The sequence below is a fragment of the Peromyscus maniculatus genome, chromosome 12, assembly GCF_049852395.1.
Source record: "Peromyscus maniculatus bairdii isolate BWxNUB_F1_BW_parent chromosome 12, HU_Pman_BW_mat_3.1, whole genome shotgun sequence".
NCBI lineage: Eukaryota > Metazoa > Chordata > Mammalia > Rodentia > Cricetidae > Peromyscus > Peromyscus maniculatus.
Window position 1 is genome coordinate 33156489 of NC_134863.1, and position 24230 is coordinate 33180718.

General features: G+C 39.1%; 1 protein-coding gene across 1 annotated transcript in view; it reads right to left on the reverse strand.

The window, feature by feature from the left end:
• Gap43 (growth associated protein 43) overlaps positions 1-24230 on the reverse strand; it is a 94893-nt gene that overhangs the window by 22568 nt on the left and 48095 nt on the right. Inside the window, exon 2 of the mRNA XM_006975751.3 lies at positions 23120-23690. Within this exon, the coding sequence (XP_006975813.1) occupies positions 23120-23690 (571 nt within the window). The remainder of the gene's footprint in view (positions 1-23119; positions 23691-24230) is intronic.

Here is a 24230-nt window from a genome sequence, read left to right on the forward strand (position 1 = left end):
GCATGTAAGAAGATCCAGCATACTAAAGCAGAACCATTGCTGGGTTAAATGCTGAGTTAATCATAACTTATGACACAGAAAATTTTAATCCACTGAGACTTTGTAGACACGAAATTTTCCATGACTTTGATTTGCTGATTCAACATGAGAGAAAAACAGCTCACTCCTATGCAAATGTGAGTTTTACCATCTATTTTAAGTCAGAGAATTCCCAGTGGTTGGGATTAAGCAGGGCTCATGTATTATTTCCTTTTCTTGTTGTTGTGACTACACACCTGACAAGAAGCAACTTAGGGGAGAAAGAATTTGTTCTGGCTTACAGTTTGAAATTATACAGTCCATCACAGTGAAGAAGGCACCGTGGCAGGAGTGTGAGGAGGCCTGTTCATCTTGTGTCGTAATCAGGAAGCAGAGAGTGTGCAGAAAATTGTGGTGGGCCACAAAATTTCAACCCCATCCCTGTGACCCACTACTAGAAAGGCCCTACTTCCTAGGGATTCTACCAGCTTGGGACCAACTGTCCAAACACATGAGCTGTCGGGGACATTTTACACTTAAACCAAAACATTGGCTAAAATTGTTCTCTGCCCTTTATGTAGTCTTTTCCTCGGGAGAATGAGACCATGTGCCCCACCCATGGCTAGTCTCCCACCCAGAGAGGGACTGTGAAACAAGATCAGAGGATCAAATGCCTTAGCACCATACCCTGCTGAGGGCTGTCAGTTACTAGGAGGCTATTACATGTACAATGATGTGAATTATCAAAGAGTCTACAGAAGCAAAGGAAGCTGGGGGAGAATCTATCTAGGTAAAGAGAAGAAGCACCTTAATGATCACTAGGGAAAGACCTATGAAAATGTGAGCATCTTTTCTTTGCCATCTATGTGCTGTCTTTCAGAACTGATCTGGCTACTTCGTTTTCCTTTAAGTGATCACAACCAAAGAAGTGCCGGTCATCTTGTCATATCGGTGGCTTCTTCAGTCACAGAGTAAAAACATGTCTTCTATAATGTTACTACATGTTCTACTTGCTAGGAATACAGCAATGTACAAAACAATACTAAAACAAAGAATACCCTGTCTTCATGTGCCTTATATCACAAATAAATAATTAAAATGTATAGCGTATTATATAGCTTTAAGTGCAGTTCAACCCTTTAAGAGACATCTATCATTCCATGAGCCCAGAAAACATTGTGGACAAAGGGATGGAAAGTGTAGATGAATTTCTAATTTTCTTATGGTCTTATTAAATAATAAACACTGAGCCAGATATAGGGGTAAAAGCCTTAGAGAGATGAGGGAAGCTGGGAAAGCCACAGCTAACCTTACCTCACCAACTCTGCAGCTTCCAAATGCCAGTTACTTCCTGTCTACCCATGCCTATATGCCTTGCTGTTCTGCCATCTGATTTGGTCTCTCTGCCCAGCTACATCACTTCCTCTTTCTGCCCAGCTCTGTAACTTCCTGTCTTATCTGTACAGACCTTCAGACCTCCATGGTTAAATGGTTTTGGAATTTAAGGCATGTGCCATCACACCTGGCTCTATTTCCGGTGTGGTCTTGAACACACAGAGATCCTGCCTGCCAAGTGATAAGGTTAAGGGCATGTGCTACCGTTGCCTGACTTCTTTGTTCACTTAAAATGGCTTGCTATTTCCTCTGATCTCCAGGCAAGCTTTATTAAAGCAAAAATAAAATATCATCACATTTCAGCACAAATAAAATATCACCACAGGAAAGTGTGTAAAAGCTGGAATATAGGACTAAGTAAAGCACTGTGCTGGTTGGGTTTTATTAACTTTAACACAAACCAGAGACATTGACATCTAAGAGGAGGGAACCTCAGTTGAGGAAATATCTGTGTCCGAGTGACCTGTAGGCAAATCTGTGTAGCATTTTCTTGAGTGTTGATTGATGGTGGAGGACCCAGTGTAGCTAGTGCCATCCCTGGGCAGGTAAAGGGTATAATGAAGGTGTGAGAAAGGTAGCTGGATGTGAGCTTAGAGAAACCCAGTAAGCAATGTTCCTCTATGGTCTCTGCTTTACTTCTTGTATCCAGGTCCTTACCTGAGATCCTGGTGTGTCATCCCTCAATGATGGACTGTGATTTGTAAATTGAACTACACCCTCTCCTTCTCCAAGCTGCTTTTGGTCAGTTTTATCATCACAACAGAGAGGAAACTAAATTATAATGGAAGTTAACTATAAAATGCTGGGTCAAGAAGGGAGAACTTAAAAGTGTCTATTGGGTTTCCCACTATGGTAGGCATTTGTGACAAGGCACTTTCAGTGGAAGCTGGAAAGATGGGTGTGGTCATTAGGAATCAAGAGAAAGCCTAACGAAGTAACCTGGAGTCTGAGCATAGACAACCCTGTGAGACCACAAGACTCAAGAGCCAGATTTCGTGTGTGAATCTGGAATCCATCACTTCCTAAATGTGATACCTTAAGCACCTCATGCAACCTGTCTACACCCCGGCTTCCTCAGTGATAAACCCTACCATAGAGGGTTGTTGTGCTGTGTGAGGCACATCAATGGCTAAGGAGTAAATGAGACTGTCACTTCATCCTTGAAAAGACAACTCTGCTATCAAATTCTGTTCTAAGTCCTAGAGTCCAGAATAATAAACATTCTTCGAGTAATTTTGGTGAAAATACTGCCAAGGCTGGTCTATTTTCATAGTGCTTTATGACAGCTGTGGGTTGAGTAGCAAGAGGGCATACCATAATTCCACTCTTCTGCTTAATGTGATGTTTAGGTTTTTTTTTAAGGCAGTCTAGCAATTCTGAATAGTTAATGAGTTTGAGGTTTTTATTTTCTCAAATTTCTTTATTTTTGAAAGATCTCAAAAGATTTCTTTCCTAATCAGGTTGAATTTTCACTGTGGTTTGTGAAAGACTATTCAAAATGCTAAGGCAGACATTTCCAGACTACCAAGTCAGTTCATGTGGCATTCTGTCAAACAGAAGTCTTTATCAACTAGCACTGTGGCCTTCCAATAAAAATTGACATTTGTATAATGCTCCTGAAGCATTTTATGGCCGTGATTTCTCTATTTCTAATGTTGTATGTATTTTATTATATCCAAACCTCCCACAATTGGAAATCCAATAATGACAAAGGTAACAATTATTAATCAAACATTAGAATAACCATTTCCTTAATTACATTGGATTACACAACTGTGTTGGTCCTTTTTAATCTTAATATAAGTTAACATAAAGGAAAAATAGAAGTATCAACCTGATGATTGTATAGAGGGAACAAACCAAGACCCTGATGCATTCACACTCACAACCCATGAAGTCATCCGTTGCTTACGTATGTATCTATGAAAAGGAACATCACTAGTCCTCATCACAGAGCTGCTCAGGCTTCATATGCATGTACAGAATTTAGCAGTTAGTCTAGAACAAATGCATACACAATCTGTATTTTTCATCAGTGTTAAATTTGCTCCCTCCTTTTCCCCTGCTTTTCTGTTTTGTTTTGTTTTTGAGATGGGGTTTCTCTGTGCAGCTCTAGCTGTCTCAGAATTTTCTCTGTAGACCAGGCAGGCCTCCAACTCAGAGTTCCACCCATCTCTGCTTCCAGAATGCTGGGATTAAAGGTGTGTGCCACCAAGCCCACTTTATATTTGCTCTTTCAATGACCTTATGCAAGGACCTAATAAATGAATGCCAGACCAAAGACAAGTAGCTCGAAGCTGTCAGATATGCATTAGATTGGTTTCCCATTTTAATTAAGTTTTGGGGTAGTACTGGAAACAGAGTCACCATTTTTTTGTGAGGAATCCTCAATTAATTACAGGAGTTCAATAGACATATGGAGTGTGTACTATATTCATGTAGATGACTGTTGGTGTGGAGCTGGAAAGGAGGTCTCCGCCCTCTATTTCTGAGCTGCCTGCCACATCAGCACAGCCCCTTGGGGTTTTAGAAGATGCACTCAAGCCTTCTGAGTGGCCGCACCCCCCAGAAGCGACAGGGGACAAATGGCTGCTGTCTCGCCACACAGCTCCACTTCACTCTGCTCCCACCCTCTCACCAGCCCACCAGGCACGTGCCAACAATGAGCTGCCTGCCTCACTGGGATCCTCGGCTCCGTTAATAAGCCCTGGAAGGCTGATAATTGGAGATTTGCGGAGCCTGCCGTCTTTCAATGAGACAGGTTGTTATGGAAACCGGAGGCAGACCATCATGTACATATTATTGATCCTTTAAAATAAAAATAAAAACGGGGCGTTAGAATGCACCATTCCAATTCATCCTCTCTCTTACCTCACTCCTTCCCATCGTTTTCTTTTAGAAGTTTGTCACCAATTTGCACACATGACAATTCACAGCTCCCCCGCCTCTCTCTCTCTCTCTCTCTCTCTCTCTCTCTCTCTCTCTCTCTCTCTCTCTCTCTCTCTCTCTCTTTCTCTCTCTCAGCATTCACCCCACCCCTTTCTTAATTACAGTGAATGATTTTTCACCTCTACAGACAAAAACAAAAAAAAAAAAATCAGCTGAGCAGGGAACCAACGGAACACCAAAGAAGACACTCTAAATCTAATTTAACACCAAGGCATTAATTCGATTATTTGAGACAAGAAAATCAGTCATGAATATCAATGTGCTTTCCTCACCATTAAAAAATATAATAATCGAACAGGATTTAAAAATGACTTCGGAGCCCCGCCCTAGTTTATTCTGGTGGCAAGATGGTCACCACCCACGGTGAATCAAATACAGGGCGCTGTGAAAGGAGCACCCGGCGCTCAAGCCTAAGACAAAGCGGGACCAATTTCTGATCTACTTTTAAAATTAGCTGACAACATACTTGCAGTAAAAATCCAATTACTCCTTTCAGTTAATGAATACAGGCATTATGCCAAGCGTACCTGACTGGGAGGCCTGTAAATAGCACTAAATGAATCCGGGCCCGGAGGCTGCTGTGGACTCAGTATCATCAACAGTCCCTGAATGGAAAAGGCCTGGGCACCATTGTTTCCTGGTGAACTTCCCGTATTGTCCCAGCAGAGGGCAACAGCGTAATACTGTTCCCAACTGTGAGGCCCACAGACCAGCAGGGACTCCAAGCAAAGCATACAGCCCTGAGATGGGGCAGGAATGATTTACTGTGACAAGGTCCTACTTTGAAGCCAGTTCTGAAGTTAATTTTATTTTTCAGCCCTTCATAAGGTCATCAAAAACTAAATCTAGAAATACTCTTTACTGAAATCATGTGAGTGGATGAACTAAAAGGAATTGTGAAATGCATTGCAAGAGCGGATTATGCTTTGCATCAACCTTATCTCTATAGGATAAGGTCTTACTTATATCTAAGACCTTTAACTCTACAAAATAGTATGGCATCAGATAGACATACTATTTTTTTACATAGTAAAAATGCCTACCATTCTTTATTTTAAACCCCCAATCACTTTAGGTCTGAATATTTTAGGGCCCAACACGCTCACCTTCTTCTCCCTGTTGCTACACCCATTGTTCCCTAATTATGTTCATTTCTTTTATTCAGATATCCCCCACCACCATAGCATCTGAACTCATCCTCTGCAGTTAAGACTGCAGTTTTCAGCCAAGCACGTACTTGTATGTTGTTCTTGACCGGCCCTGGAATAATTTTATTTTTTGTTTTTGTTTGTGTGCTTCTTTTGCGTGCCTTACTTTGCTTCCGACCAGACTGTACCTTGAATGCCAGCATATTTTTTTCCACTTTTATATGCCTGTATCCCTCATTATGCCTAGAGCTCTGTGCAAATTACACCCACTAGCAAATGAAAATTATCAGAGTGACAATGAAATGTGCTGCTTGGATAGCTCGTCACCTCTACTCTGATCCTAACTCATTACGTGACCATTCAAGGTGTCTCCTACAAGACACATCACCTTTCATTAGAATACACACATGCACAGCCTGTCCTGTTCAAGAGCAGTGGGTTGAACATTTTTGAGACATAGTCCCAGCTGAGTAACTGATGAAAGACAAGAATATCATCCATATGCACACACGGTAAAACATGTTACAAACAATTTCAGAAGATGAAAAGATTCTCCTGAAACCCTCCACTCTTAGGTCAAGGTGATGTCTAACTTTTCCTCTATGCATAAGCCTGTAAGATTAAAATGCAAGATGAAATCATTATGCCACTATCTACCTAGAAAGAGCATAAGCCATTTCTCTTAAGGGTTCCCAACTCTTTCTATCAAATCCCTAGATTGCAGTTTCTGAGGGACCAATTACAGGAAGCCTAAATTAATCCTACCATCACTACCTGGTGGCCTTGGCTAACTTCCAGGCTCAATCATTACTGATAATGTAAGTACTTGGTAATGTTGCTGAGTTACAAAGTAGGCCAAATAGAATAGCCTCTGAGTCCCAGGAGACATGGCATGTCATTGTCTTTCTAGCTGACCATAATAAATTAAGTCATAGTTGTACATTAATTTCCTTTATAAAGTCAGGGGGTTAGTGCCAAGGAAGAAAAAGTAAGTTTTCCAATAACTTCAGATGAAAAACAAAATCAGGACAAAAAGAAGTCAGTTTCTATTAAACACTTGCTATGTGTTTAATAAAATACATTGTAGATACTTTATATGCAATCCATTTAATGCTAACTGGGTTCATCAATGAGACCATTTCACAATGATGAAATCCACACTGAGTTATTGACAGAGCTCCTTAGGGGCCATGTCTGTGCTTCAGGTTCAATGCCAAGACCCATGATCTTCCTCCTTTGTCACAGCCAAAGATGAGATTTACCTAAACCTACAGCTGTTGCAATGTTCTGTCTACTGATGCAACAAGTGTTGCATAACATATTTTCTTTTATAAAAGGAGTCCTTTACATCATTTAAAATATATCACTTTGTAAATGTCAACTATTATTTACTGGATAAAATAGCACCTTCCACTAACCTTTACTTGAAATTAAATGTTCTTTGACAATTTTATACATGTATTTAATGCAACCTCACCTCACTCATCCCCCAAACAAGCAAATATTTTCTTATTTCTCTATAAAAAGAGATAACAATCATTGATTTACTTTCTCTAGTATAAAGATCTGCTTAGAGGATCTTCTCCATGTGGCAAGAGAAGAATAGGATGAGAAATGATTATTTCATATATTATCAGAAGAAAGGGGTGAATTAGGATCTGCTTGACATGCATGTCTTTAGATGTGGTACCTTATTAAATATAATAAATGTGTAGAGTAGCAGTCATATTTTCATGCTATCAATGAAGAGTCTAGGGGGTTGGAAAAATCATTAAAGCTATGCAGAGAGACACCTGGAATAGAATCCAGGCCTACCTGACAAGTTCTAAGACCATTCCTTCATGAGGTATCCTAGGTAAAACTTGTTTCTAGAACTTGACTTGGAATCTGCAATGTATTAAATATGGAAGTAGCTAATGTTTAAACTCAGGAGATATTGAAGTTCACCTCCTCTCTTCCTGCTGAGGAAGCAAGTAGATAGTGACTCTTGGTTGGGTGAGGTGGGGTTGGCTGGAATCGGATGCTAAAGAATTCAGACTGGGGGTGGGGATATTCAGAAATAGGGCATGTAAAGGAAATGAATGATTCATAACACTTAAAGGAGTGAGTTACAAGCAATATAGATACTTTAATTGGAAAAATGCAGTCTCTTTTTTTAAGTGGGGAGGCCTTCAAATTTGAAAACTGATAGATGTCTTTTCTTTGCAAGCTATTTATTAAAATAAATCTCTCCATGTAGGATATTAATCAATCGGTAAATGTCTGCTGAAAACCGCCTATGTGTTGAGCTCTCAGCACTAGGATACGGAGTATTGTGGGAAAGGGTGTCGTCACTGCATTCAAGGATTGAAAAGCCTAATGATGTAGAAACAAAACAAAGCTATCAAACAGTGATATCATCATGTTAGACACAAGGATGCTCTAAACAAGGATGCTCTAGACAAACTGAACAGGTTGATGTGGTAGAACTATGAGGCAGGCAGGTATGCTCCTACTCAGAACAAAGGTGGGGGAAGTCCTCTCACAGGAATAGAGGCTTAAATGATAAAAGCCAAGCCAGCTAAGAGAAAGCAAGTGCAGAAGCCACCAACAGAAATAAGCTGAACCTATTAGAGATATTGAGAAAGAGAGTGTGGCTAGAAAAGAGTGACGAAGGGTAGGTCTCAAAGGACACAAGACCAGAGAGAAGCAGAAGCCAGCCCACAGGAGGTCCTGTAGGCAAAAGTAATAATTTCAAACTCATTCCAGCTGCCAAGATAAGCACCAGAAGACTTTCTGAAGGGTACAGTTTGGACAAGTGTAAATGTGGAGCTTTGGGTGAGTGGTCTTCAGAACAATCTACTGGAAATCAAAAGAAGCTTGGGCCGGCAAGGTGCCTCAATGGGTTAAAGGCACTTGCTACCAGGTCTGAGGACCTAAGTTTGATCCCCAACACCCAAAGGATGGAAGGAGTTCTTCTGATCTCCATGAGTATATCCCTTCATGCCCTGCAATATACATGCATATACACACAAACAAATAAATAAATAAGTATAATAAAAATGCAAGTTAATAAAGCAATTATCAGAAGCCAAAGCACCTCAGAGCTAAAGCCTATAATTATTAAAGCTTCTCCTTTACCCAGCTGGGGTTTGCCATACTGTGATGTGACTCGCTAATATGATATTTAGGATGTCAATCCCTGGAGTTAAATAGGAATTGGTGCCATAGTTCACAAATGTTTCCCTTTGGAGCATCTTTTTAAGCAGACATGCAAACAAGCTATCATCTGTTGGAGATGAACAGTAGAACAAAGGTTAGGGATTTTTTTAATACTTAAAACCTATTCACAGATTTCAATTTCTATAAATCCAATTTTTGTTGATGTTTCAAAGTTACATAGATACATTTCTTAAGTAGGATAACATCTGAAAAAAATTCGTGTATACCATTATATTGCAAGTTAAAATAGAAAATTTACTATTGCATCTTCAGTTTGCTTTTCCTAAAAACTCAGCATTCATATATTGTTGCTTTATAGAGCTTTGGCTAATAATTTTAGGTGACTCACCTAAAATTCAATGGCTTATGAGTAACATTATAAGCAAATTCTTGAAATACAAGCAATTTCTATGGGGTGTCTAGCAAGAATATCTGCTTGGAAAATACACACTTCAACCCAAGTGCGGAGTGGGTGGCTACATGAGTTCTGAATTTTTGGTTGCACTTAGCTATATCAAAATCAAGCATCTTTGGAAAACATCCTTAAGTTCAGAATAACAATTGTTAATTACTACTGGTTAAAATTTCAAAGTTCTGGCCAGGTGATGGTGGTGCATGCCTTTAATACCAGCTGAAGCAAGAGGATCTCTGAGAGTGAGGCCAGCCTGGTCTACAGAGCAAGCTCCAGGACAGCTAGAGCTATGTAGAGAAACCCTGTCTTGGAAAAACAAAACAAAACAAAACTTTTTTCAAAGTTCTTCCAAAATCTAGATCAGAAATATCTGAGGACAGGGGTGTTACAAAGGAGATTGTATGCTGGTGAACACTGTGGCCCCTGACCACTGACCCCTGCCTCTGCCAAACAGCCCAGTTCTCAAAAAAGTACCCCTCTGAGGTTCTTCTCCATTGGACTCTAGGATTCCAGTAATATAGTTGTGCACTGGTTTAGAACTTCAACACAAAGTTTTAGAGAATAAAGTATTTCTAAAGTATTTATTAAGTATATTTTGCATGGTCTTAATATTGTTGAAATTTTACCCTATCTAACCCAATCCAATGTTTAGGGGTGACCCAGATCAATGAGCAAAAAGTAGGACTTTAAAAAGGTCACATTTTCTGTCAGTCCTGTAAATAATGCACATGGTCTAAAGCACCAGCATGACTGTGATTATCCATACTTATATAGAAGGTAGGGATCAAAGGATATGGCCATTTTTCCCCTGGTCACATGGACAGATAGCAGCAAAGGATCTCCTTAAATTTGCAATTTTTCAACAAGCAATTCAGAGCTGAAAAGTGATCCTCTTGGGCAGGAGGGACAGAGACATAGGCAAGGAGCTTTCAGTGTTCTCCAAATAACTCTGTTTCCCCTACAATCTTCAACCACAGTAGTGCTATTTGGTGCCCACGTTAGCAAATTGAAAAAAAAAAAAAAAGTCTGCTCTTACAGCTATTCACTAATCTCACCCCTCCCTCTCCGAATATGTTATTTCTCAATGTTCTTCCTAGCACTGAAATTAGTGTGAGGAAAAGAAAACAGTGAGCGTTGAGGTCAGAAAAGTGAGCAATAGTTACATTTCCATGTGGACCCGGGATTTGTCTCTAAAAAAATAAAAAATTAAAAATTAAAAGCCTTATAATTAGTTAAAAATTAACTTTAAAAAACTGGACATGCATTCATCTGGAGGAGGCAGGGGACAGCATGCACATGCCACTGTGTGCATCTGGAGGTTCAGAGGACAGCTTGCAGGAGTTGGTTCTCTCCTTCCACCATGTGGGCCCTGGGACTTGCAGACAAATGCCACTACCACCTGAGCCTTTGCACCACCCTCAGCCCACACTTCAGAGGACCACACATTTACCCACTTGGGAGCAATCAGTTTTCGAGTTAATATCAGGTGCAGTTCTCAGCATTGCCTTTATCCTTACCCATTTTAAGAAGTTCACTGAGCTCAACTGATGCCTGAAAATGTGACAGCAAGTTCCCATGATGTCACAGGCTCATATACGTAAGTATATGGGTTTATAAGTGGATCTGTATGTGCTCCAACACTGAAATGCTAAGACTTGATAATTGCTGTTGTAGTGCTTCAGAGTTACCCAAAGTAAAATTAATCAACTCGTTAAAACACACCGATGTGAGCCTATGCTGGAGCTCTCTGACGCCTCTTCCCAATGTGTATGCAGTGATAACACACTGGGAGCCTGAAATAGGCCGCAATGGGTGTATTTAGACAACGGAACTAAGCAAATTCTAAAATGTTGAGTTTTGTGCTTTGGGAAGCCAGCTTGTCAGCATGTAATTAGAGGTATGGATAATATCACTGTGAATACTTTGACTTCCTTGGGTTTCTCTGTGTGTGTGATATATGAGTGTTCATGTTCATGCACATGTGTGTGTATGTGAATGTAGAGGCCAGATGTCAATCTACCTATGTTGCTTGCCATCTTATGTTTTGAGACAGGGTCTCTCGTTGAGCTCACCATTTGACAAGACTGGCTCCAGGGATCCTCCCGTATCCACCTTACCAGTACTAGAGTGATAGGCACAAGCCACTGCCTGGTTTTCCACTCTAAGAATCTGAACTCAGGTTCTCATGCTTTCTTGGCAAGCATTTTACTGACAGAGACATTTCCAAAGCTCTTTTCTACCAATTTTTTCCTTACTTCCCTTCATTTTCTCTTACCTCCTTCCCTTTTATTTGTGTGTGTGTGTGTATGTGTGTGTGTGTGTGTGTATGTATGTATGTATGTATGTGGTCATAATGCATCCATGACCAAATGACTAAACATGCCTACAATGAATACAGAGAATACAGAAAAAATATTATCCTCATATACCTCAAAACTTCATAATAGCCCATTCCAACTCATAATTCAAGTGAATTTTTTGGAAAAGACTCTTGTAGAGAGAGGCATGTAACCCAAGTTCCAGCTTAATCTTGGCCATAAGAAATATTCTTTTTCCCCTTAAAGAATTTTAAATGGTATTCTGACACAAAAAATAAAACTGGTTTTAGCTTGGTTTTAAGAAAATCTATATCTCTCCTCAGTTTTTTAAGTGACCTGTATCCTAACAATTGCAATGACCTCAAATCCAGACCACCATCAATGTACTATAGAAAGCAGTGCATCACTGACTGTCCATCTGCTTCCCCACTGTTATGACTGAGCCTTTCCAGAGCTCTGGGTTTCTTTTCTAAAGCTTCTTTAATTAACATGTCAGTAGTAGAGGGGCAGAAAGATGAGAAATAAAACTCTTTCATTACTGCTTTTCCTCAGAGAAGGCTGTAGTCCTACCAATAGGAGAATGATGCAATCAAACTGTGTAAACTCCAGGCTGCTCAGCCCTCTAAATTGCAATAGACTTTTTGTCTGTTGTTTGTTTTGCTGACTGCATCCCGAGCTGTGACGAGTTGTATTTCATGTATGTGGAGGAACCTATTTGATCTTCCACTCTGTTTTGTTTTGTTGTCTGAAGGAGTTCACACAGGCTGTGCACAAATTCTGTCTGTAGGGCTGTGGGAAAGGAGACCAGACAGCAGGAGAGGGAAACCCTGTTTTCACCTTTCTGTCCCAACACTCCTAGTTTGAGAAGGCATAAACCATTCATCCCATGGTGGGGCAGCAGAAGGAAGGGTCAGTAGACTCTCACATACCTTGCAAAGATTACTGAGATGTGTCAGAAGAGGGAACTGAGCCAAGAAACCTGGCAGGTTATTTCTTCTCTGGGTGTGCCTGTCACACACTGGCAAGAGTCACCCACAGGTCACTCATGGGGCTGGCATGAAATTAATCACCTGCTTCAAAACGAAGCAGCTCTGCTTTTCCTCCAGTTCTCAATATGTTTCTAAACATAATGCAAAGTGCCTCCCTTGGTCTAGGAAGCCCTAAATGGTTTAAATTCTGGCCACCACAGAGAGGACGTATGGCTCCAAATAACAGCAACACTTTCCAGGGAGTGCTTGTATTCTGATTCCAAATTAGTGGAGAGATTCATGGCACTGTAGATACTTTGAATAAATGATAGTCAATAACCATTTGTTATTTAGAATGTGCCTACAAAACAGGAACCCATCATAACATGGCTATCACCAAAATCTTTCACTAATGATCTTGTGATCCTCTGCCCGATGTTTTTGCTTTATGAAAAGATAAACTCACACTCAGGGAATCAAAGAAATGGCCAAGTTTGGAAGTTACAAACCAGTCTCCTGGAGCAGCTTAGGACTTCCCCCACTATATACAATTATTCATTCATTCTGACTAATTCACCAAATCTGCATTGTCTTCCTGTGTTCCAACCAAACCACTAGTAAAGATGCAGAATCCACAATCAGCTTTCCCATTGAGGGTTAATTTTAACTGCCCACTCCTGAATTAGGGCTTGAATTTAAATATTTGCATTTTTTTCAAATAATGGAAAGTAGAGCTCCGCAGGTGTGGGTTTTTATTTTTTTAATGAACTCTATTCCTTTTTATTAGATACCTATTGTTCTTTGAGACAGGTGAGGCAACTTATATCAAGACCTCCTAGGACGTTTCCTCTAATTAGCCTATGCCAAATTTTCATTTTCAGATTCTATGTGTTTTGTAAATAGAGCCACAGAGAAGAATGACTTTGTGGTTGAAAGCACATATTGCTTTTGCAGAGAATCCAAGTTCAATTCCCAGCACACACATTGGTCAACTGACAACCACCACTAACTCAAGCCCCAGGAGACCCTCCAGCTTCTAGGCACCCACACAGAGATATAACTAAATGAATATTTGTAATTCAGAAATTGCATAGTCTTAGTTTTGGGTTGCATTTCCATTGTAGATTCAAGGGGTCAAAAGAAGAAAAAAAAATTACCATTACTCTCAAAGAAACGGAAAACTGGTCCGGGAACTATTGCAATTCCTTACGGAATAAAGAGCGAAGAAAGAGTGTGATGTACTCATTGTTCTTCCAGATTTTCTGACAGCCTAAATTCTTTCTTTTCCTAAGCAGGTCTTTCTTTAGATTTTGAGTGTGTGTGTGTGTGTGTGTGTGTGTGTGTGTGTGTGTGTGTGTGTGTGTGTGCTCGTGCTTGTGTGTTGGCAGAAGGATATACCACAGACATGAGAACTTAAGCATATTTAAATTATATTCTTCACTTGTTCATACCACACATCAAAAATAACAGTGTTTGTTGACTATAAAAATGTTCATCTCCAGTTTTACTGAAACACATATTCTTCATGTATCAATATGGGGTGATTTTAGGGGGATGCCGTTTGGTTTCTCTTCCTGATTAAAAAATTTGTACTGGGTTAGGAAAGGCTAGCTTTCAGAAATGATTTTACTGTTCATGTACCACCTATGTGGAGCCCTTACAGTGAGCATAATTTATAAAAAAGGGCAAATGGCCTTCTTTGTGTATGTTTTTCTACCTGAATATAAGTACTTGAGTTTTCCTCCCAAATAGGGTGGGATGAGATGGACAAACCAAAATATTTTTTCTTTCACAGTCTCTTAATTTGTGGCATGAAAACTGAAAACAGGTTTGAGAATTGTTGAGCAATCACATATATTATGTATTATCTATGCTATCTTTTCCACAGATGTTTAATATTGCCTAATTGCAAATGCTGAAGACTATCAGCCAATTTCACCAATGATTAAATGGCCTATTGCAGAGAATATAATTTTTTTAAGGAATTAGAAGGAAATTATATCATATCTTTCCATATAATGTGTCTTATCTGCTTGCAAATCTTTCCAAAGCTCATCAGATATTTGATGATGTGAAAGGATGTGTCCTTTCTCTATTTAAGAGAGAATCCAACTCTCCAAGTTATCTCAAATGCTTAACGTTTTACTGACTGTGTTACTTGTGTCTTCACTGTGGCCAAAACACCCAACAGAAACAACTTTGGCTTTTTGGCCCACAATTTCCAATGGTCCATTCCATAGTCGTTGGTTATATATCGTGATAGCAGGAGTGTGTAGCAGAGGGGTTGCTTCATGGTAGCCAGAAAGCAGAAAGAATGGAATGCCAGCACCAAGATGGCTTTTCCAGGTTATCCCTTTTCTTCCTTCCAGTCCCCACCAATAGGATGGTTTCTTCCTCCCAGCAGCTGATCCATTCTTGAGTCACCCTCAGAGATATACCTAAGTGTATACCTCACCAATCTACTAGTGATTATATATCCAATCAAGTTGACAATAAAAACCACTATAACCACTTAATGAAATAAAGTGGATATAACGTTTTACATAAATAATGAATTAAGTCTAGAAGGAAAAGGAACTATCGACAACAAAATATGGTCAACATAATTATAGTTTTCCATGATAGAGTCTGGGTTAGGAGGACTATAAGGTAGGAGTTTAACTTTATTGGGAATCATCATTTCCAAATCTTTATTTCTAACTTCAAGTATAATATAGATTTAAAAGCACCTTCCATTTTTCGCTGTTTGTTGAACCTCAAGTATGACTACAAAATTTCTTAGAACTGGCTTCCTTGATTCTTTCCCTTCTATCCAATGAACTCATCTATCTAATTCTCTCTTTTCTCTTCTCAACTCCTTCCTCCACATATACTGCCTAGTAGATAACAAGGGACAACGGCAAAGTGGCCATGCTTATAGAAGACAGCATTTGCCCACACTTTAAATGTGTCCCTTTGGTCTACCATTTGCTTTTTTGGAAGGCAGAGAAAACCTAGTCAAATACGCTTTACAGATACCAAAACTAAGCTTAAAGTACAAACAGCTAGCCTGAAATATCAGTTAAAGCTGATTAAGAACTCAATCTCATAATCTGAGGTGGTAAGTCATCTATTACACTAAATATTGAGAAATTGCTCCAAGTGTAGCCTATAATATGGATCTATTTAGGACATGTTGCTATTCATCACCCTTAAGACAATTTGTAAATATTCTTTTAAAGCAATCCCCAAATAAATATTTGTTTAAAAAGCCAAGATTTGTTGCTGTGAAATGAATGTCTGGAATTTTGAAATAGGCTAAAGTGAAAATCTTTTTTTATATATGAATTAGAATGAGTTTTGATTGCCTGATTTACTCAATTTCTCAACATAGAAAACTCAAATGAGATCAAGAAGTTAGGCATGCCTTCATGCCTTTTCTACGTCTTTATTTTGCTGTAAGCCATCGCATCTTGAGACATCTTTAAGGACACAGTTATTAGAGCTTGAAGCAGCTCCACTGTTTCCTTCTTTCTTTCCAGTCATGTTTGGCTCTAGGAAGCATTCAGCATGTAATGGAGCTATGGGTGTGAGAGCAGAGTGAAGGCTGAGCAATCAGTGCTTTCTTCTATATTAGACTGAGCACTCTGCTTTCTCTCCATGGTTAGCTAAATGAACTCTCAGTGTAATACTTACTGCTCACGCTTCTTCTCGTAATACTCCCAAGATTGTGGATGTGGATGTGTGCACATGTCAAAATATTTTACGAATGCCTATTTATACCTGAAACTATTCTAGATTATATATTTTATTATATATTCTATTTTCAGTGCTAAGCATAATATAGCAATTCTAAAATTAAGGCACTGATATGCATGCCTTTCTGCTTGTTAGCTTTTTTTTTTTCATTAAATGAGAGCAATAATTTTATATGAACAATGAAAGAAGATATAAAAGGCCTCAAGAATGTATTTTTTGATTCTTAAGTTTACTTCTTCATCTTATTGTTTGTTTACTTCCTTTGGAACTACAGAAATAGAAATCATACTCCAATTTGTGTTTTCTAGAAAGTTCTGTAGCAATCTAGTCCCAGATAGTATAAAGGCATTGGATCCTTTGGAAACATACTTACTGGGGAAAGGGATGAAGTATAAATGGGTATCTGAAAAGGATCTGATTCAGAGAAGCCAAATTTAGGCTGGGCACATTCTAATTTTAAGTGGTTTGCTGCGGCCAATAAAGACCTGAAATTTTCAATTTGTAATTCTCACTTTTCCAGGTATGTCTGATGATACTAGCAACCGTTCTATTTTGAACAGTTTCAACTGATCTTTGTAGCTTACCTGGTTCTAACAAGTGGGGCACTTCTGTTGAATACGGACTTTAAGATCAAAATCATTTTACTATTTCTCATAATTCTGGGGTGATGGAGCTTGATAGGGAATTGATCAGGATTATGAGCATTACTGGATGCCTCCCCATAAGTGTTATCACTAATAATTCCCAACAACACCATGGAGCACTCAAATAAGGGAGATATTGTTATGTTAGCCTAAATATTTGAGTCCTTGGTCATCTTTCTTCTCTTTTTTTTCCAAAATAGCATATGCCTGAGTGTATGTAAGGGTTCAGTGTGTAGGAGCCGGCTTTCTGGTTTGATGCTTGCTAGATGCCTGCTCTTTTTAAAAAAGAAATGGGGGACCAGTAAATCTAGGGGAGAGGGGAAGTGGTAGGAAGAGCTTGGAGGAGTGGAGGGAGTAGAGGCTGTGGTAGGGATGCATTGCATGAGAGAAGAATAAATAAAAAGAAAAACAGTAAGAAAATATTTGAGAACCTCACTTAATCTCTGAACTTCACATTTCTCTCACGTAAAGGGGGAAAGGAAATAGCATTGATTTATACCACAGAGTGGTTACAGTGATTCAATGAGATACTTACCATGCAGCATTTAACATAGAGACTGGCTCTTAATCAACTCTTTATTAAATGCTGTGTACTGTTGAGACCAGACCTTCCATTGATTCATTCCATAATACTTCCCCCTGCCTACCTTAGAGGTATGCAGAACAGAACATGCCTCAGAAATGTCCTGGTTGGGACTTCAAAAGAACAATCAGAGTTTAGCACAACTACTAAGATTTAAGACACACACACACACACACACACACACACACACACACACACACAGAGAGAGAGAGAGAGAGACAGAGACAGAGAGACAGAGACAGAGACAGAGAGACAGAAAGACAGAGAGAGACAGAGAGAGGAGAGGAGAGGAGAGGAGAGGAGAGGAGAGGAGAGGAGAGGAGAGGAGAGGAGAGGAGAGGAGAGGAGATTCACATTTTAGCTTTAAAAACTACACAGCTATGCAAAGATAGATTGAGAGACCTATCAGTGTGACCCTCCTTTGTCAGTCAGTGACTCTGTCTGTGGGCAGAATACATTTTTACTTCAACTTCAGACTGTAAAAAATAGAAAAGAAAATATTAACAAATGCAAGTGGATTGTTGTCAAGTGAAGGCAATAAAAATGATTACTCTAGCAATATAAAAGTGTTCCATAAAAGCTTAATAATCAACAGTATTTAAGCTGTGTTCCACTGAGTAAGCTGACAGGGTGCCCATGTTTTATAAACAACATTTATGGACTTTCACAATTCAAAATTTCAGTCTTTATGAGTTGTATATAAATCTGGGAAGTGGTTGAAGCCACATTTCAAATCTAAACCTCTTCTGTGGCACCCTGCCAAGCAATCATGAATACCCAAGGGAAATCCCACTCTTAACACACAGCCTGGTGAAACTGGCTTGTCCTTTAGCGAGCTAAAGAGTGGGATGGGACTAAAAAAGAATAGAAGAAAGAATCTCTCTAAATCTGTAACTGTAGGCTGAGTGTTTCATTTTCTTAAACATAATTATCTTAGAAATTATCAATCTTCATCTGTTTTGTTTGCTCATAATTTAGCTACTGGTAGATGTATGATGCAAAGCTTTTTAATGGCATAGATTAAATTGCATCTGGGCCACTGAAGCACCGGTTTTTGTTTATTTGTTTGTTTTTTTTACCTAAAGAACATTGTAAATAAAAATATCCCATACCTATTGGCATGATTCAGTTGAGATTATTAATGTGATTATTTTAAATGCCACTCACTGGATTTCATCAAACTTCCCCTAACAAATGAGAATACCCTGATATCAAAGGAGTATATCTTACAAATCTTTGTGAAATGGATTCCTACAACATCAGAAGTTATTCTAAATGGAAGGAAATAAAGAAAGTGAGGATGAGGCCGGGCGGTGGTGGCGCATGCCTTTAACCCCAGCACTTGGGAGGCAGAGGCAGGCGAATCTCTCTGAGTTCGAGGCCAGTCTGGGCTACAGAGTGAGTTCCAGGAAAGGCGCAAAGCTACACAGAGAAACCTTGTCTCAAAAAAAAAAAAAAAAAAAAAAAAGTAGAAAAAAGAAAGTGAGGATGAAATTAAGAGAGGAAAAGAGGAAGGAAAGATAAAAGAGAAGGCAAGAGACACAAAGGAAGGCAGTAAGTTAATTTCTCTCTTCAGCAGAGAGTTGCAAATGTAAACTTCCCTGTTTCCCTTACCAGTGTTGATAATCCCACTTTGAAAGATGTAATGACACTACAATAAAATATAGGACTGATGAGATGGCTCACTGGGTAAAATCACCCACCACCAAGCCTGCTGACCTGAATTGATCCCCAGGACCCACATGGTGGGAGGAGAGAACTGGCTCCTTTGACCTCCATGTGTATGTGGCAACCCCCAACACTCACTTAACAAATAAGGGAATATAATTTTTAAATTAAAATAAATAAATGAAGTTTAACTGAATCAATACCCAGAATACTTAGGTGACTCAAAATTATATTTCCTATTGCATCTGTCACATGCTCTGTGTCAACCACCCAGTCAAATCACTGGTTGATAGTCTCCTACGTGGGTAACATTGCTAATACTATATCAATAGAATTTTTGGAGTTCCCTTTGAGGAAAATCCACCAGCAGTACTGGAGGTAAGGGACACAAGCAAAGAACTCCATCATTGAAAGCCAATGTGCATGCTGACTGCTCAGTAGGAAACTCCGAGGACAATAACATTAAAGGAGGCTTGAAGGTTCTCCCTTTCATCAGTGAAGGAGGGAGTGTTCTACAGGTGTTCCAACATCCTATTTCCTATAACAGAATCATCTTCCTACAAAGCGGTCAAAGGCACACTGAGTGTTGAGTGTGTGCAAACAGAAGAAGGGATATATATAGTTGGGAAACTAAGAAAAACAAGAGAAGAAATTATCGTTGCAAGTGTTACTCACCAATAACAAAGCTATAAATAGTAAAAGGCATAGGTAAGTAATATATTCACAGTTTACAAATAATTTCCATATGTATTAAAGCCGTGATCAGAATTTATTTGAAAATTTTTATTTTATTTTATTTTTTCTTTTTCTTTTTTTCTCTTCTTTTCTTTTTTTTTGTTTTGTTTTTCAAGACGGGGTTTCTCTGTGTAGTTTTGTGCCTTTCCTGGAACTCACTTGGTAGCCCAGGCTGGCCTCAAACTCACAGAGATCCACCTGGCTCTGCCTCCCAAGTGCTGGGATTAAAGGCATGTGCCACCACTGCCTGGTTTATTTTATTTTCTTAGATTATCCCCTAGGATTTATTTGACCCCTGCCTCTATTGTACATAGCTAGCCTATCTCTTCATGCCTCTTTAAGCAGCCATGGCATCTTAAACAACCCCTGGTAGCTGTCCATTTCCAAATAATATAGTCAGATTGAAAATTACTCTGTTATTTTAACCAGGATTAGAATGAAACTCAATGATGGGGTGGGAGGAGGAAACGTGGTAGAGTCTCTGGGAATTTGGGACTGATATCATATGATAAATCTCCTTGTCACCTTTAGTTTCTGTGATTCCAGGAGATTCACCATGACTGAATAATTTGTGCTTGTCACACTCAACAAGGAGCCTGATAGAATTCAGACCAGAAAAGCTGCATTTCAGAATCTAAGTAAAAGTATCAATCCAAAGCTTAGATGCAATAGACCTAAAGCTATACCACGTCTTTGTGTCTATTCTCCAAACTTCAGAAATCTCAGTTTAAAACATATGACCTGAGGGAACCAAATACATCATCTACTGCCTCCTGTACTACCTCCATGATAAACTTCATCTACACTCCCAATAACCTTTCAATGTACACTATACAGTCTCCTTTGTTCAGATATTTTTTAATCTGGAATTTAAAAAGCTTAAGACAGAGTATGATCTCTATCCACATTCAGTGACTAAACACATTTTAAATTAAATAAATGACTTAGAATTTGCAAAGTTACAGGAGGACTCTATAGGTAGGTAAAAAATATTAAATATAAATTAGATCTAGTAAATTTCTGGTCTTCTAATATTTAACATTTATTGAATACTAAAACACTATAATCAGTCATTTAGAATGATCAAAGCTTAAAAACAATAAATGCAATTCTTTGCCTATTCTTAAATATATATATTAGATTTTTCATTAATTCAACAAATTCTTTCTATAAAACCAAACCAAATTAGTGTACATATATATATATATATATATAATTACATTGTATCTTTGTGTCTATTCTCCAAACTTTAAAAATTCTAGTTTAAAAATATGATCTAAGGAATGTCAAACATGTCATAGACTTGAAAAGCATGATTGGCTTCCAAGAGTTACAGAATGACACTCTAGATATCTGCAAAGTGATTCCCAGACATCTTATCTGAGGCTTAAACTCTAAGCTGAAAGAAAAGGAATCAAGACAGTTTTATTGAATAATCTGAAACCAATGCCTTAGTCACATACCTTGCTGTTACTGGGAAAATAAGTCACTGGTACAAAGAATCATGATTTATTTGGAGCTGGAATGTGAAAGGATGCTGATAACTATGGTAATTATTATACTCTAGAGATTTAAAGAATGTGGGGCTAAAATGGAAAATAAAACAGACCTGAGAAACTACAGAATAATCATCTGCCATGATTTAGCATCTAGGCAAATGTTCACTGATTTCTTTCTCAATCTGAAGGCCAGATGTTTTAACATTCCTCGATTAGTCTGTAGTCTAGTCTTATGAACTTTCTCAAGACAGTGATCTGTCCCAAATTTAGACCCTTAGTCTGTAGGATAAATAGATAAAGTTCTAAAGTGGCAAGCCAGCCCAGTTAAACTAGTCTGAAGTAACTTTATGTCTAAAGACCTTTGGGTTAAAAGGTACAATGGTTAATCTTGATTGTCAATTTGAGAGTCACCTAGGAGATTAGTAAGGCACACCTCAGTGTGTATCCATGAAAGGGATTTCAGGGAGGGTCAGATTCAGAAGTCTTTGTCTAATCAATAGTTTTTCCACTGATTGATGAAAAATAGACTTTAACTGATGGTGGAGTTAAGGAAGGTGAGATCTAGTTGAAAATATGCATATGCTTTAGAAGAGTATACCTCATCTATCTATCTATCTATCTATCTATCTATCTATCTATCTGTAAAAGATCTATCATATATATATGTGTATATATATGTATATATATATATATATATATATATATATATATATATCCCATCTCTTTCTTCCTAGCTACCACGAGGTACACAACTTTGCTCTACCATACAGTCTTGCAGCCATAATATCCTGCTTTACCACATGCCCATTGCAACAGAGCAAGCCCATTATGGACTAAAACATCTGAAGCTGTGCAACAAAATAAGTCTTTCTTACCTTAAATTGTTTTTCTTGTATAATATTCACAGTGATGAAGGCAACATAAAAGGTATTCTTGGTTACACCAGATTATCAAAAGACTTTGGAGACATCACCATTGTGGATATGCTGGAGTGAGGGACAGGACCAGCTCCCGGGGTGAAAGTCTATTATTACATTTATCCTACTCTTAGGATATTCTATTCCAACTCTGTGCAGGCTCTTTGGGCTGTCATAATAAAAACACTCCAACTTCCATGCTATAGTTCCAAGCTGAAGAGAATCCAGTACCTTTTCATATTCACAGTCAACTCTCAATTAGTTATGCATATGAGAGTAGTGTGTTTGATAATAAAATGATAATTTATGTATTTGGGTTTTTTTCCTTTGTTTTTGGCAACATCAACAGACTTATTTTCCTAATTGTGTCTGACCCCAATTAGTGTCATAGCTCACATTCTCTAGAGCATACACATATAAACACATACTACTCACCAATTGGTGGTGGGTGGAATGCCCAGAAACACTTTGTGATAGGGAAAGGAAGGCTGAGATTATATTTTTGTTGCTGGCAATTCACACACTAGATAATCAATAAAGAGTTGGCTGTATTTATAGGAGGCTCTTCCTAACGCCAAATAATCACATTAGCTAATTCCCACCCATGAAATAAATGTAGTCTCAGTAATTACTTATTAAACTAAGTCTATCAGCATACAGCACATTTTCTTTTAACTGGGATTATCAAGCTTGACTGTTTATATCAATCCAATTAAGATAATTGTCTGAACTCTCCAGTACTGGCTGCCATGTAATTCTTTCTCGGTTTTCTCTTAGGCTTGTAGATTTGGGGGAATTCAGTATAACTTTAGTGATTTCCAGACAGTTGTCTAGACAGTTCCCCCTGGATGGTGTAGGCGGTCTGGCTCCAGGCTTAATATCCCTGGTGCATCCCACCCATGACCCACCCTTGCTACAGTGCTCACCTTTCTCTTCCTCAGCTTGGCTGCTTTCCGCAGTCTCCGTTGGAGGCTGGGCTGCCTTGGTGGCAGCATCCTCTGCAGCAGGGGTGGTGTCAGCAGCATCAGTGGCAGCAGCAGGCACGTCGGCTTGTTTAGGCTCCTCTTTGGCAGGGCCATCTTCTGCCTTGGAGGACGGCGAGTTATCAGTGGTAGCTTTAGCGGCACTTTCTGTCTCAGCTGAGCCGGCCTTCTCATCGGAGGGGACCGCATCCCCCTCACCTTTCTTCTCCTCGGAAGGTGCATCTCCTGCCTTGCTGGGCTCATCAGCCTTGGGGCTGGTGGCTGGGGCTGCATCAGTAGTAGCAGAGCCGTCTCCCTCCTTCTTCTCCACGCCATCAGCCACGGGAGCGTCATCCTTCTTCTCGTTTGCCTCGGCCTCAGCAGCTGGCGCATCACCCTTCTTCTCGCCTTTGAGCTTTTTCCTTGTTATGTGTCCACGGAAGCTAGCCTGAATTTTGGTCGCAGCCTTATGAGCCTTGTCTTCCGGTTTGACACCATCTTGTTCAATCTTTTGGTCCTCATCATTCTTTTCGACCTTTGTGGACATAAGAGGGACAAAAAGGAAAGTTCAGCGGGTGTTCTCAAATCTAGACATTGGAGAGCTATTGAGTGGTTCACTCTGATTCAAATCAATCCTCAGAGACGCTTCTCCAGCCACTCCTTGGAGATAAGGTTTTGCTGTGTAACCCTGCCTGGCCTGAAGCATGAGCGCTCCTTCCTTCTCAGCTTCCCTATTCAGGGATTACAGAACTAAATTACTAACCAGATATTACTGTCCTCTGACCTCCAAGAATTAGAAGGATGTCCTGGAGAAGTACTATAATTCAAGAACTCAAGAAGTTGAGGTAAGAAGATTACAGCAAATTCAAGGGCAGCCTGAACTACATAATGAATTCCAGGCTAGCCTAGGCTACAATGTGAGACACACACCCTTACTTTAAAGAACAAAAAGTAAACAAACAAGCAAACAAAATTACTGATGTTAGCTCAGATATATATTTTTTTTTCTCAAGTCAATGTTATTCTATAGAGCAATTGAAACAAGCCTTGTTTTAGATGTGACTCAAATCACATT